Source organism: Limulus polyphemus, unplaced genomic scaffold (assembly GCF_000517525.1).
Source record: "Limulus polyphemus unplaced genomic scaffold, Limulus_polyphemus-2.1.2 Scaffold602, whole genome shotgun sequence".
In the NCBI taxonomy this organism is placed as follows: Eukaryota; Metazoa; Arthropoda; class Merostomata; order Xiphosura; family Limulidae; genus Limulus; species Limulus polyphemus.
The window spans coordinates 218,044-233,979 of record NW_013666212.1 but is presented as its reverse complement, the minus strand read 5'-3'; the positions used below and the strand labels follow the sequence as shown (position 1 = coordinate 233,979).

General features: G+C 31.5%; 1 protein-coding gene across 4 annotated transcripts in view; it reads right to left on the bottom strand.

Moving 5' to 3' along the window:
• The window catches only part of LOC106459404 (eye-specific diacylglycerol kinase-like), a 284,650-nt gene that overhangs the window by 60,266 nt on the left and 208,448 nt on the right, over window positions 1–15,936 (bottom strand). For all 4 annotated transcript variants that reach the window (XM_022385894.1, XM_022385893.1, XM_022385892.1 and 1 more), the window contains exons 2-3: window positions 4,727–4,805; window positions 2,927–3,010 (exon numbers count right to left, since the gene is read on the bottom strand). In XM_022385894.1, coding sequence (XP_022241602.1) covers window positions 2,927–3,010; window positions 4,727–4,805 — 163 coding nt within the window. The remainder of the gene's footprint in view (window positions 1–2,926; window positions 3,011–4,726; window positions 4,806–15,936) is intronic.

The window sequence follows — 15,936 nt, the reverse complement described above, 5'->3', positions numbered from 1 at the left end:
GACATTTTTGAGATTATGTTCTATTTAATAAAATAATAGATCATGATAGACAAATACCATTAATTTGTTCTTAGCATTTTGTTCGGTTAATATATAGTTTTACTTTTTTACAAAATGGGTTGAAATGAATTACCCAATAAAAATATTTCAACGAAAAACTTCTCATAAACAATCGCAGATACTGGCAACCATGGTGGACAGTTTCAACCCTTAGGATGTTAGACTCATTTTATAATCATGCAAATACAGCTCAGTTGTGAATAAGGGTTTATCACTTGTGAAACAAATCTCGTAAGCTTCACGAACTATCGTAACAAAAGTTTTCCTTTGAGAATTGGGTTAAACAGGTCAGATATAAGAAATTGCGCATAATATTTCACGAAGTATTAAAGTAGAATTATTCACATTACTAACTACGTATTAGGTTTAGGTCAGCATATGATGAACTTATTATTCAAAATTATTAAATATACGTATGGGCTTCTACTGTTGTTTTCTTATGTGCAGGGACTATCATGATAAGAAATATTCTGTTTCATAAAATGGATCTCAAGTATTATATATTTACTTTGGTATGATGTATTGTATGTTGTTGAATTTTCTTTTTCAGTTTCATGATTTTATTTAATGAAAATATTTTTAGAACCCTTTGGTCAGATGTAGCTGCTTTGAACGCATGCATAAAAAAATCATTATTGATAAACTCTTATATACAAACAACTTTCTGTTTCCCGGTTAAAAGTAGTAGTAGACGAAGTAAGAAAAGAATGACAACTTGTTTATATATAATAATTCTCCCTAAAGGCGATCAAAAGTTTATGTTTCACTTTCATTATTTTTTCTTTGTTTGTTCAGTGATTGTTCTTCAGGACTGGAAAAAATAAAAGGTTTTTGTGAAAAAAAATACCAATAATATATATATATATATATATATCAAGAACGCCAAATTAATTCCTTGATTCTATGAGCTCTCCATCCTGCGGCTCAACAGTAAGCTTGAGGGCTTGTAGCGTTAACATTCGGGTTTTGATCTATGTAGTAGACACTGCACAGATAACCCAGTATGCAGCTTTGTTCTTAATAATAAACAAACAAAACCTCCCATGGATTACATTGTTGTTACAATTAATATTTATTTACAGGCTCTTACAAATTCGAATGAAGTGTATGTATCATATTTGATTACACGATGATTTAGTCCATCATATTAATTAATAGATGACACTTTATAAGATTAGAAGAAAGTTTACTTGGTTATCTAATCAAGCATAAAAATATGGATCCATTAATAATGTATTTAGAAGATTTATAGACCTAAAATTAATTATTTATGTTTCTATTCCTTACAATAATGGATGCACACTTTTACAAATAAAATTTCTCATTTTATACTTCTTACTTTAATGGTTGCAGAGCTTTTCATTTTCAAGCAATGTCTACCATATTTTAAATTTCTATATTCTCTAATTGACACATCTCTTTTTGAGCCACATTTCTCATGTTTTGTATTTCTTATTCTCTTGTGGTTACATGTTTTTTCAAGCAATATCTGTCATGTTTTATATTTCTTATTCTAATAGATCCACATCTTTTCAAGTAATATCTCTCATGTTTTGTATTTCTTATTCTAATGGATTCGCAGCTTTTCAAATCAAATCTCTCATGTTTTGTATTTCTTATTCTAATGGATCCGCATCTTTTCAAGTCATATCTTTCATGTTTTGTATTTCTTACTGTAATGGATCCGCTGACTCTTAACACACATAGAAACAACCCGAACAAGTACAATAAAAGCTTTTGAATAAGAAGATGAAATGTCTCTTGCTTTCTCAGAATAGGAAAAAAAAACTATGAAGTGACTTAAGCAAGCACGGTATGAAGCCTCCAGATAAGGAAGTTACATCTGAATCTTGTGATGGATCGATTTCTGTAAAAGCCAGGTGGCTTTTATGTTATGTTTGAAGTTTTGTGATGTATCTGAAGATACAAACCACACACTGAGTTATGTTATTTTTCTCGGTCTCTTGACAACTTCTTTTTACGGAATGAAAAGTGTGAAATTTCTTTCTATAAAAGATCAATATATTTATATATATACACATATACCTGTATCTCCTTCTGTCTAAATGATATCACATATACCTGTATCTCCTGTCTAAATGATATTGTTAAAATTCTACTTATATTCAAACCTTTCCTAAAATAACACGACTTTGAAGAACGTATTCAGTTATATAAATTGAAATTTGAGAGACAACTGAAACTTTGAAACAATTGATTGATATTGATTGAAACGAAGAACGTATATAAGACATACTTTCCGCTAGAGGGATTAACACAAGTCCAGAATTTTAAACCCAGTTTATGCCATATCTTACATTTATCTAGTAACACCTGATTTTCAAACCTTTTATTATATATTGTGATTATAGAAATTCTTGATGAAAAATTATTTTACAATTATCATTGAAATATTTACATATGATGAAGCACTGTATTAAGATGTTTAACTTGATACTGTGACTTGAAAAGATGAAATTATACAGTGTTCGGGTATATACAATACAGTATTTTTATATTGAATTACCAGATTAAAGCCCTTTTTTATAAGTAAGCTGTACTTATTCTTCTTCTTCTTCTTCGGATTATACTCTTGCTTAGATATAATAATCTAAACATAAGATATGACCTCGAATGAAATAATTATGAATAAGAAAATTTAAATATCACATCCTGTAAAAGACACTGCCTAATGAACCCAAATATGCAGCTTAATATGAGTAAAACTGTGCTGACGAGACCCAAAAATGTGTTACTTGCAACTTGTTAAATTACTTAATCATAAGATCGTTTGTCATAGCTTAAAAGTAGCAAGTAAGGTAGAAATGTAAAAACAATTCATTGAGGACAAAAATAATTAACTTACTGAGCAATCGTTTTCTCCAACGTAGCACAGATCCCCGGAGGCACTAGTGGCGACCCAGAGGTGATCTCCATTTATTGCAGTCTCCTATAAGGTAGACTCATGTTAAGATTAGAAGCTAGGAAATGCATCGTAGTTACACAAAGCCAATAGAACCATAATTAGATTCATGTCGACAGTCTCAGCTTAGATCCTCGTAAAGCTAGTTTGGAACCGAAAGCAAATATTGCTGATGTCTTGCCCATCAGTGACCAAATTTATTAAGTTAATATAATTGTTAGTGACATACATCTGATGAAAGTGGATTTTCGAGGCCGTATAAAAACTCTTCATTGCAACATACTATACGAAAGAACAACAAGATATATTCATAGTTTTCACAACAAGTACAAAGATAAAAGAAAACCTTAAAATCTCAATATGCAGGTGACGTACCAATTTATCTTGTGTATGAATAATGAGCAATTATTTTAATAGGCATTATCTACAGCTTCTATATTACTTGCACGAACAATATGTGGCAGTGAATCCCGAGAAAGAAATGCTGAGCAGGAGAAGTTAGGCCATTTCAGGAAATGTCTATTTTTAGTATCAAAAAGCATTAAAAGCCAAAACATTTGAATAACTTATGTGTTCTTTAAGAAGGTTTCTACCCTTTAGGAACGATCTGGTTAGCGTCAGAAGCTGAGTGCGCTAAGGACACGATTGTTACACAATGTTGTTGATTTACATTATAAAATACTTTCCCCTTTTTAAAGTATGGAACTAATAATTAAACGAATAATTAGTTTTACATATACATCATTACAAAAGTTTTTAAAAAGTCATAACATTTTAAAAATATTTAATGGTTAGTTATTTACCAAAGATGTCGTAGTCTAATCATCCATACTAGCTTATAGGATTTCGATGATATTAATGTGTGAACACATGCAGCTTTGTTTGTTTGTTTTAGAGCAAAGCCACATTGAGCTTATTGCTGTTCCTAACGCGGGGAATCAAGCTTAGGACTTTAGCGTTCCACCGGGGGACTACAAGAAGCAATACTTAGGTGATATTTATGTGTGAATACAAAAAGCAGGATTTAGGTGATATGAATGTGAGTGTAAACACTGAATCGATACTATTATTGATATGAGCATGAACACATACTTAAATTATGCTGTTTGTGTTGTTAGTATAACGGAACTTAAAGTGTCTCATACTTACGTTGCATTCATAAAATATGTAAACAACATTATGTTTTTGTCGTAAAATATGTGATATTTACGCGATTTAATATTGTATGGAAATAAAGAATACAGAATACGGTGATAACATATATTTAAGACAGCTAAGATTTTATATACTTAAGTGCAAAGCAATAACTAACGCATAAGTAATTTTCTTTGGTTGTGAGTGTACAAACAGATTAAATTCTTACTCCATTAGTATTAATATTTCATTAATATAGAAAATAAAAACATTAATATTATTGCGTTACGAAGATTACGCTAAACCTTATTACTTACATAATGTTACATTAATAAGCAGTGATATAAATTAGGAGGTAATAATGAAAGAACGTTACTAACTCATGAATGATGTCAAGATACATCGATATTAGTTACGATAACTCTCCTAAACATTAATATTAGTACTTCACAGCTAACGGCACTACAAGTATTACCAAGTTGATGAGAACGTATAGTCAAACATAAAAAAATAAAACATTAATATTAGTAATTCACAGGTAATGACACTACAAGTATTACTAAGTTGATTGGAATGTATAATAAAATATAAACAAAAAATAAAACATACTCCCCAGTCTGGTGTGCTGTGTACTGTTCTCGTTTCTCCATTTTCTGTGGATATTTTAATTTCTCCTTGTATAGCTTTTCTGAAAAGGAAAAGAAGGATGTTAAAACTTTAGCACATATATGTACCTTCATCCGTTTTAAAAAAACAGCAGACTCTTATAACTCCTGTGAATTTCCAAAATTAATGTTAAATAATGTTTTTAACCAGATGCAGGCCTTATCGTTGTCATACTTGGCTGATCAATAACTACCAGCTCCTTTAAACTAAAAGAAACAAGTTGAAAAATAATACGAATGTATCATAGCATGGGATAATTTACTGTGCAATAACAATTTATTTTGTGTTGTTCAATTTATTCCTTGATGTCATGCTATAAAATATTATTTAAACATAATTCAAATTTTTGAGACATCTTTTTTAAACAAGTCCTTTATCAGGCCACTTAAAGGATAATGATAAGTAATAAGGACTTTCAATGTTCTATGAAAAAATAAATGTTAATCAGAATTCATTTTATAGGAATACTACTTGGTGTACCAGTTCAATGCACAGGGAAAACAATGGGCCCTGAGGGGTGACATAGCTGAGATAGATCCAAATACTGACCTCCCGATGCTGCTTCCCGAGAGATTCTGAGGGTACATGCCAGGTTTGGTGGTAATCGGTCCAGTTGTTCGGAAGTTATAAGCCGACACACGCACAGACTTATATCAAGTAATGATTTAGATGAGTTAATATTAGACTTTGGGGTGGGAACAAACAGACACACATCACCCCTGGTAGACACTTTCATACTTTTCCTTTTCCCTCCTGATGACGGTCTTCAACCCATTAACACAACACATCTTAAGAGCAGTTGTCCGGTAATTTAAAATCTCAGTACACAGAAAGCGAACTCATTTGATTAAACACTAAGTGGATTTGTAGCAGTTAACAAGAAACGGTACTTGAATACGAAAATAATATAAACTTGCGTAGGTTTAAATCTAATTAAAAGTCTTATATCGAAGACCACACTGCAGTATAAGGACGTGAATATCTGATTGAATACCATGTTAATTCAGAATTATATCTGTTAAAAGGTAAAGTCTCGTTGAATTAAAGACAAGTGAGGACCCCATTGCTACTACAATGGTGTTAAAAGAATGTTGAATAAGTTTCAAATAATACTGTGCATTGTAAACTGGTATTTGATCATGCAGACGCTACAGAAGAGTATTTCGATATAAACGTACACGAGTGTAAGAGGTGCAGTGCATTTGTTGTGTTTGTTTGATAATATAGTTTCATAGTTCAACGTGTGATTTACAAACAATTTAGTAGGCATTAATAATGTTAACCATCAGTACATCACATCCTTATTTCCATTACAAAGTGACAAATCACAAATCCGGTGTTGTAAGCAGTGGCGTAGTGAGGATATCTGGCGCCCGGGGGCAAAACATAATTTGGCACCCCCCACAAAAAATACAAACTCATTCGCCCTTTACATTCTTACTTTCTAGCCGTACGTGGCAACCCTACCTATCATGGTACTGTATCTCACCATATTTCATGATTATCTGGTCTCTGAAAAACAATTACTGGCCATTTAATCCCATAAAAAGGGATCATGTGATGAATGGGGATATTTTTTATTTGATTCTATTTAGTTAATGATTTTCATGGGTTTATCAAGTTTTTTTTGGCCATTTGATGCTTCGATATGGTGTGTACATATTTGTGTTAACTACCTAGGCATAGAAAAACCAGGATCTTTGTAACACTTCAGTTCATTTACCATACACTCAAGTACTGAATTCCACTCAATACAGTATGCTAAATCAAAGATGAAAGGCTGTGCTTCCATTAAAGTGTTTTTCTTATAGCAAAGCCACATCGGGTCTATCTGCTGTGTCCACCGAGTGGAATCGAGCCTCTGGTTGTAGCATTGTTAATCCAAAGACTTACCGCTGTCCCACTGGGAGACAAGATGAAAGGAACACCAAATGTCAGTTCACAATACAGTTGTATATTATACTCTACATTAATATAAATGTAACACAGCTCTCCTGATTGGTATTATTATAAGATTACAGAAACAAAAAATCCCTCGACAGCTTGAAAAATACGGCTGCAAGATGTCAGGTGTTCACAAAATTGTTAAAGTTTCTTCCAACTATCAGATGTGAGTGTATTTTAATCAATTAACACTGAAAATCACGGGATTTCCCTAGGCATGATATTTCTGATGATATACTAATATTTGATGTCAAACATAACAAAATCATTTTAATGAGCCTTAGTCTTATGGGTAAACTAGATGTTAAATTAGCGCCTCCCAAACCCGGCGTCCGGGGGCAAGTGCCCCCCTCACTACGCTACGGGTTGGAAGACTTCAGATTCAAGCGTAAGGTTCTACCTAACAAACACCTGTAAAGTCAACAACTAAAAAAAACTTATTTTCTTACTATCAGATAGATATCACTAAGGTAACTTTAATGAAAAGAACGAAATGGTGAGTTTGCAGATCTCTTCCTGACATACAGTATGAACTGTTTGTCACTATTCATCTTTGTAATAGCATTCACTCAGTAAACATGAGGATTATTCAAGACTCTGTCAGCTATTACAGAGTGCTTAAAGTGCTTAAAGCTAAAGAAGAGGCTACAGAATAAAAAAAAAGGTAATCATAGCTTCGTTGTCTCAAGAGTTAAAGCTAGTTTTCCAAGAAAACAAACAAGAAAAAAAAAGTTATATATATATATATATATATATATGATATATATATCGTGTTGTATTTAAAGTTTTGTTTTTCAATTTCTTGGTAAGATAAATTGAGTTCAACATTAACTAGTACTCCGAAATTCGAAAAGTGAGGCTTCAAAGAGAAAATACGAGCACCTCTTGAGCTATTGAAGGGATTTGATTATACGAGCACATGAAACTTGAATTTTCAGATACGCAGTGTTATAAAGAAAAACAAACACAAAGAAACTGATATCAGTTAAAACATTTGTTTGCCATCAAGCCATACATGAAGGAAACCAATCCATCAAATAAAGTTAAAAAAAAAATTATAGTAGAACCTGCATGCTTGCTTTTACTAAAGGAGGTTGAACTTAATACGGATTAAATGTTTTCTAAGAGTTTCTAGTTACCATGCCATCTAACAGAAGACTGGGGGGGGGATTGTTTGAGACCTGTTAGTAAAGCAGTAAAAGTACAAGACTTTGCATTATAACATTAGCAAGGTTTCTAGAAGCTAGAATTAAAAACGTTATTGTCATTCACTTGCAGAAATAAGTTATATAGATATGTTTCTAAAGCTTTAAAATGGTTTGAGGGTATTGAAATGATTTCTTCCTACACGTACTGACACTTATTTGCGACTAAAATATTTCTGTCTCTCACTCTATATATATATATATATATAAATATCAGGTGTTGGACTAAGTGGATCATTTCAGAGTCGAAGATAGTTGCAGCATACTTCAAATACCAATGAAGTAAGTAAATATCTAGAGTCAATGTATTGATTCCAGCAAAGATAGAAAAACGCATTGCTGCAACTATTTGGCCAAAATCTGAGGTATTGCCACAGCAATTTTAAGCACTTTAGTGCCATTATTCTTGTGTTTCTGAAGAGATATAAACAGTTTAGCATCACATGCAAACACAATAGCTTAATATTTGTTATAGTAAGAGAAAAAACAGCAAAAAGTTGTAAAATTACTGTTGTTGTGTTTTTTTTCTTTTATAGGGCAAAATATATAGTAAACACAGGTGTGCCTACTATATGTTACACCATCTGAACTAGGTATTGCGAATGCTTTAGACATTCTGGAATACAGGAAGTTATTAATATGCTGCTAATATTTTTATTTGAACATCCTGCAAATCTGTTAAGATTAGTTATGATAATGTCGAAAATATGCAGCACTATCTATCAAAGGTAAATAATACTTTCATGTTTTTGTAGTTAAAATATACACATTGGAAATTAATAAAATGTATGGATGGAAAATAATGAAAATATACCCATTTAAAGTTATTGTTATTTAAGTAATTACAAAGAAAATCAATTAATTACTTTTGAACATTCAGATCAGTTGTTAAAATAAGGTTTTCATAACAAACGATAAATGAATTATAATCAAAATCAAGCGTTGTGTTGTGGAAAATCGTAATTTAACATAAAAGTAGAGAGTGATATCTGATCATGTGTTATCTACAAAAAAAAGGGCCAAGTACAGCAAATGCCATGCTTTTTTAAGCATGTTATCAACAAAAAAAGCAAAATTGCATAAAGGTGTGTAAATATATAAAAATGTAATAGATTCATTCGACGGGAATCGAAGTTTAATGATGAACAACAGGAAGACGGCAGCAACAACAAACATTTGACACGTGTATGTTCAGTAACAAACATTTAATTATTGAACGTTTCGGAATATACATATTCCATCTTCAGCAAGCTATATTGAACATGGTAAATTATTAGGTACCGACATTTTATAAAGTTTAAACATTCTATAAAAAGTAACTAAAATACAGAATAAAAGTATGAAATGAATTAAAAGACAATCAAATAAACAGATAATAGAATAATGCAACAATATTATACTATTATTTATAACAGACTTAATTGTAATGAAGATGTGTTATTATTTGAAGTTGGGGGTTCATTTATAATTGATAAACTTTATTTAATTAAAAGTTCAATGTTTGATGATCCAGATGAGATGACTTTGAAATTCGTAATCAAAACGGGGAGTCTGGTGGATTTGATATTTGTTTACCAGTTCTACTTGATATTCACATATGTTTGCAGGCTCGCAGGTATAATTGGTGTGTAGTTTTGCCAATGTAAGTGGCATTACAGCCACCACATGTGTATTTCTATATGATCATGGAACGCATAGGGGTAAGTAATAGGTCTTTAGATCGGAATAGATTTTGTATTTTGAAAGATGATTTAAATATCATTTGTAGCTGAACTTGTGGATAAAACGTTTTAACTATTCTAAACATTTGTGATTACAGTATCAAACTTTGCTTACCTAAAAATGAAACGATCAATCTTAATGGGCATTTATCAAAGTGTATGTTATTTTGTGGGGAGTTCAAATTTGTAAGTAAGGAACTTGAGTGTTAGGGCTTGAATAGAATGCATGGGATAGCCGTTGTTTATTGAAATGTTCTGTAAGGTGATGATTTCGGTATGAAGAGAGAGGTAGTTAGAACATATATATATATATATCACATCTTTATATATCTTGGTTTTTTATATAGATATCACATCTGTATATAACTTGGTTCTTTATATATATATATATCATATTTTTATATAACTTGGTTCTTTTTATATAGATATCACATCTTTATATAATTTGGTTATTTTTTTATATATGGATATCACATCTTTATATAATTTGGTTCTTTTTTTATATAGATATCACATCTTTATATAACTTGGTTCTTTTTTTTATATAGATATCACATCTTTATATAACTTGGTTCTTTCTTATATATAGATATCACATCTCTATATTAACTTGGTTCTTTCTTATATATAGATATCACATCTCTATATTAACTTGGTTCTTTTTTATATATAGATATTACATCTCTATATTAACTTGGTTCTTTTTTATATATAGATATTACATCTCTATATTAACTTGGTTCTTTTTTTTTTATATAGATTTCACATCTTTATATGGCTGGTTTCTTTATTTGCCGGTAATATATATATTTTCTTACGAAAAACACTTTACCTGTATAAAAAGAACAACTAAGTTTAAACCAATCACAGCTAGAAATATATCTCCCCACCTCTTCATAATGTTAAGTGGGACAGTAGTAATCTAACGTACTTACAACGCTAAAATCCGGGGTTTCATTCCCCGCGGTGGACAGAGCAGATAGTCCAATGTGGCTTTGCTCTAAAACGAACAAACAACTTTAAAGCGTACTTATCATAATAAATTCAGTTATGACAAACTCTATAACATTTTATACAAATAGTATATTCAACAATTATAATCTTCATGTGCAAATGTTTGTTTCAGCAAAGCACAGACCAGTTTTTATAAACCATTCTTAAAGTTGTAGGTATTGCTGAGCTTGTAAACATTATATAACAAGTGTTGTTGTTGTTTGTAATTAAGCACAAAGCTACACAATGGGCTATCTGTGCTCTGCCCACCACGGGTATCGAAACCAGGATTCTAGCGTTGTAAATCCACAGACATACCGCTGTGCCACTGGGGGCAATATAACTAGTGTTTCACGAGTTTGGAAAAAATGTATATCTAAGACTACATAGCAAATACACATGTTGAGATATTGTTATTTTAAATGTAGTACATTTGATTCATCAGCGTGTGCACTAAAGTGTTATTGAATAGTTTATTTTACAGGAATTGATACGTGGATTTTGAACTTGAAGCTATAGAAATGAACAGTTTTCGCGATATTTTCCTCGGGCATATGCTCTGTGCTTGTTTTTTAAATTTTTGTATAGATTTATAAAATAAATAACGTATCACCAAATGAAAAACAGAAACAAAACACACACACACACACGCTTGTTTGTGAGAAAATGACACCCATTCTCCGTTTCGCTCGAAGATGCGTAGTATATTATATAATACACTTCAAAACTGCAAAAACCAGAGTCAAAGTCTGTAAGATACACTTCGCTGTTTAAAAATAAATTTCAACGAAAATAAAGTGTTAATGATAGTGATGGTAACATCAAACTCCATCCTTGATAAAACTGATCACAAATCATTTTAAACGAGGTCTAGAATCACTGATTTTCTCTCACTACAGCAATCAGTAAACCACCCAAATTTTATGAACCGTAACTTTTTATAACAAGAGAAACAAAAAATGATTATAACTTGTAACGATTTGACACTTTACTTCGCCATTCCTGAAAACAAACATATGATACATCATTTACTTTATAACATGCCACTTTAGAAAACACTTCACTTTACAAAAACCTTAAAATGAAAACTCAAAATCACAAAAAGCATGTAAATAACTCGAAATGTCGTATAACGATAGGAACATTTATACTTACTTCTACTTATCTGCCACTTAGGGATATATGGTGTGTATAATTAACATAATTTATAAACAAAACTGCCTCATTGTGTGTTACGTGTAAGTGTTATTTGAGTCTAAAGAGAAGGTTTATCCAAACTAAACATGGTTTTGTACACTTTTAAAATGTTAACGTAATGATTCCTTCTTACGACATATTCAGTTGTATTTTGGAAAAAAAGATTATCCCAAAAGGGTGAGATATACACCCCTTTTGAGGACACATAACGACATCATTCATCATTTCACGAGATTTACATCCGTCCAATGATAAACAGAGCCTATATTCGCTAAACATGCTATTATGCATGACAGATACATTATAATCTAGAAAAGTGATACAATATTTGCTACAGAATTCTATAAATTTTTAAAGTAATCATCTTGAATCTTATACAAAGAACATGATGAATTACGTTAAAAAACACTTAGAATCAAGCACTGTGTTATAAGTGATATAATTCATTATTATAGGAATTAATGTTGTGTATAACATTATGTTTGTTCAAATCAGGAAATTTTGTTTATGTTAATCCGTGAATGTTGAGCTATTTTGGCCTATATAATGATTAGGGCACTCTACTTGCAACCTGCGGGTCGCGAGTTTTAATCCGAACTGCTCGGCCTTTTCAGCAGTGGGGACGTTATACTGTGCGATCAATCCCATTTTTTGTTGGTAAAACAGTACCCCCACCAATTGGCGGTGAGTGATGTTGATTAGCTGCCGTCCTTCTGGTCTACCACTTCTAAATTAGGGAACGGCTAGCGGAAATCGCCCTCTAGTAGCTTTGTGCGAAGTTAAAAACAAACAAAGCTTGAACTATTTTATATATATGAAATAAAATACATCTTCGTCTTACATATTAAGTTATAATCATAATGTACTTTATCTGATGGTAGATGGATTTTATAGAACTGATATTTTTTCGAACTTTGCTTCAGGAAACATATAGATCAAAACTGAAAAAAAATGCAACATGTCATTTGATATTAGTAGATAAGGATTGTATATTATTACATAAGGACTGCGTATTTGTCTAAAGAAAAAAATATTAATTTTTTAAGATATGTGCTATTAATGATATTGCCATCAGTAATGACAATATACTCTACGTCGTTAAATGTGACGGATTCGTTAAAGTTCACGAGTGCATAAACGTATTGTATATTAAGAAGATTAAACGGTATAATTTGTTATATTCGTTCATTTAACATAATTCCACGTTGCAATAAATAACTCTTTCGAGTTACCACAATTCTTTTTTTAATATCATTAATTAAACATTAATCTCAATAAGCTATCTTTAAATTGTAGTCCTCGAGAAACAGAGAAAAATCTCTTCGCCGTAACGGCGATCTTTTTTAATAACATTTAAAGCAATTTTGAAAATCTGTATATGCTCAAGCATTGAATAGGAAACCTAGTAAAATCCCGAGTTTCAAGAATCAAATCTGTTAAGTAGTTAGTGTGTTACAAAACTACTTGAAGATAAATAGAAATATATTTAGATGTAATGTAGCGATGAGGTACTTTCTGTCTTGGAAATAACATATTACTGCTGACTAAAAACCTCTGACCGGAAGGCATTCCATGTAATATACCAATGTATGTGCACCCTGTAATGTGGTCTTGTTACCAATGTTCCCCATAGAACTTTCCATTTTATGATACAGAACCACATTCATTTCTTCCTGAGGGGAAAATGACAGACCAAGACACCTGAACAATACGTTTAAGAACCGCCAGGTGTTACGGTACTCACATAAGAAGTCATTAAAGTTATTTTTTGTTATTACGTTTGTACTTCTGGGAAGAAATCGGATTGCAATACTGAATTCCCAGTTCTATAGTATCTTCTTTTTTCTACCAAACTACCATTCAGTATGTGCAGCAAAACTGGGAAGTGTATTCTAAGTTATTCCAAAATAAAAACTAGCACTGAAAGAACAGTTCTGAGATTTAGATGTGCAAGAATTTGATAGTTCTTAGTACCAAGAGGAATGTAGTTTTTATTTCTCAGTACTAAAAACATCAGATTATATATTCAAAATGTATTTTTTCAATAACAATAAGTAAATACTTTAAATATCTTAAATTACTTTACATTTCTTATGTAAATATAAAATGTATTAGTCCTACTAATAACAATACCACACATTTAAAAGTACACTGAACTAATAGAACAATTGGATGCGGTTAAGTTGCATAAATATCACTTTTAGAACTCCTCTATGAAGGTCAAAATCTAGTTTCGTAGCGATTTTTTTTTATCTACAAGAAGAACGGCGTTTTGGTGCAACATAAAAGGCAACGTTCAGTGGAATGTATGCGTTTTTACTGGTCTTTTGGAAGATTGTCACAACCAATCATCTATAATACTACTAAATTCAATATTCCTAGTCCTTTCTGTCTTTGATGACAAAGGATTGGAGGATTTGAATGAAAAGAGCTTTACGGGAGGGATATTTTCTATATGGGGGTTTATCTAAACTAATCTATTCACTAATATTTTTGCTTCCGCAATTATTATCACTCAAATAAAATAAATATAAAAGAACCACAAACATGCATTGTAATATACTTTTTAATACCAAAAGTAAAACTGATTACACGTCATCCTCTATCTATTAACATACCACACGGTGATATTTATAGCACAACATGTTAAGGTAATGCAGATATTTATTGTTGCTGTTAAGTGTTATTTGACGTCATAGCGCAATGAAGTAAATAACTGAGGTAAACGCTAGCCTAATCAAGATCATTGTCAAACATTCGAAAACATATACAAAATTGCGAGTGCTAAAATTGAGGCTCATAACTCAAAAGAAGCGATTAATAGTAACAACTCTACATGAATGGAATAGTAGATTACTGAGTAGCAGGAAGGTGCTGGCAAAGAGTTCTGCAAGGTTGGATTAGTGGCCATACTCTTTATCTTTTGTCTGCAAATACCAAGTGTTAATACATAGTAGATATAATTTACTTGTATAATCGTGCTTAATTCGTAGTTGCCTCAGAAAAAATATCAAATTTGATAAGCTGTTCTATTGAACATAGATTTTTTTCATTCAAGTAGTTTCGCTATATATTAACTTTTTCGTACTTTATAAAAACGTAAGCGAGTTATCTATGCACCCTAGAAAATTACAGTTGAAGCTTCTAGTATAATATGTGGTTTCAGGAGTGGAATTGATCGTGGAAATATTTATAATATACTTCGTGCCAATGAAATAAAGATCTAGAAAGAAAAGTGGTTGAAACGTGGAGGATTGTTATGGCTGTTTAAGAAATTTGAGATTCCAAGTTTGCTTCAGTAATAAGAAAGGCGATTGGACAGGTTCTCGCAGTGTAAAAAGATGCAAAATGCCACAAAAATCATTTGTTTTGTCAGTAACAACGGGCCAGTTGACAAAGATCTAGGTAGACACTCAGACCATCTAAATCTTTCTCAGAGAAGAACATATGAACTTTTGTCAATGGCTACTCATGCGACGATGATCATACTACTTACAGCAATATCAACTATAAGGGCTATAACTATTTCCGCAATCAAACACCTAAAATTGTAAGTATTACACATACAAAAATCTGGATACTGTGGAGACGAAATGCTTTCAAATACACAAAAAGCTGCGTTTGATATTCTATCATAACTGAAAAATGAGAGGATACATGAAGCTAGTCCTTTTGTGGCCTAACTGATAGACCCCATGTTTACAGAGCATAGCAACCTAAGACACAACAGGACTTAATAATTAGTAACTGGTATCTATTTTGGAAATTAATAATTACTAGGAGTCACTGGAGAAGTTCAAGAGTAAAGCAATAAAGTACAGAGAAACTTTTACAGGGATTGCTTTAGATGTGGAATATTTTAATCAGCTGTTCTATCATTAATGCCCCAATAAACTGTGGGTTAACTGGTGCCCGATCAGTTAATTTTTGTCATTCATGATTAAGACAAGCACATAACAATAACTAAACTATGAGTTTTACTTTGGTGTTAGTATCCGTAAAGACAGGCAATAGAAAGTAGAGAATACATGCTTGAGGCTATTGAATCTAAAGGAGAGTTAATTTTAATTTACTTTGTAATTTTAACATTTTC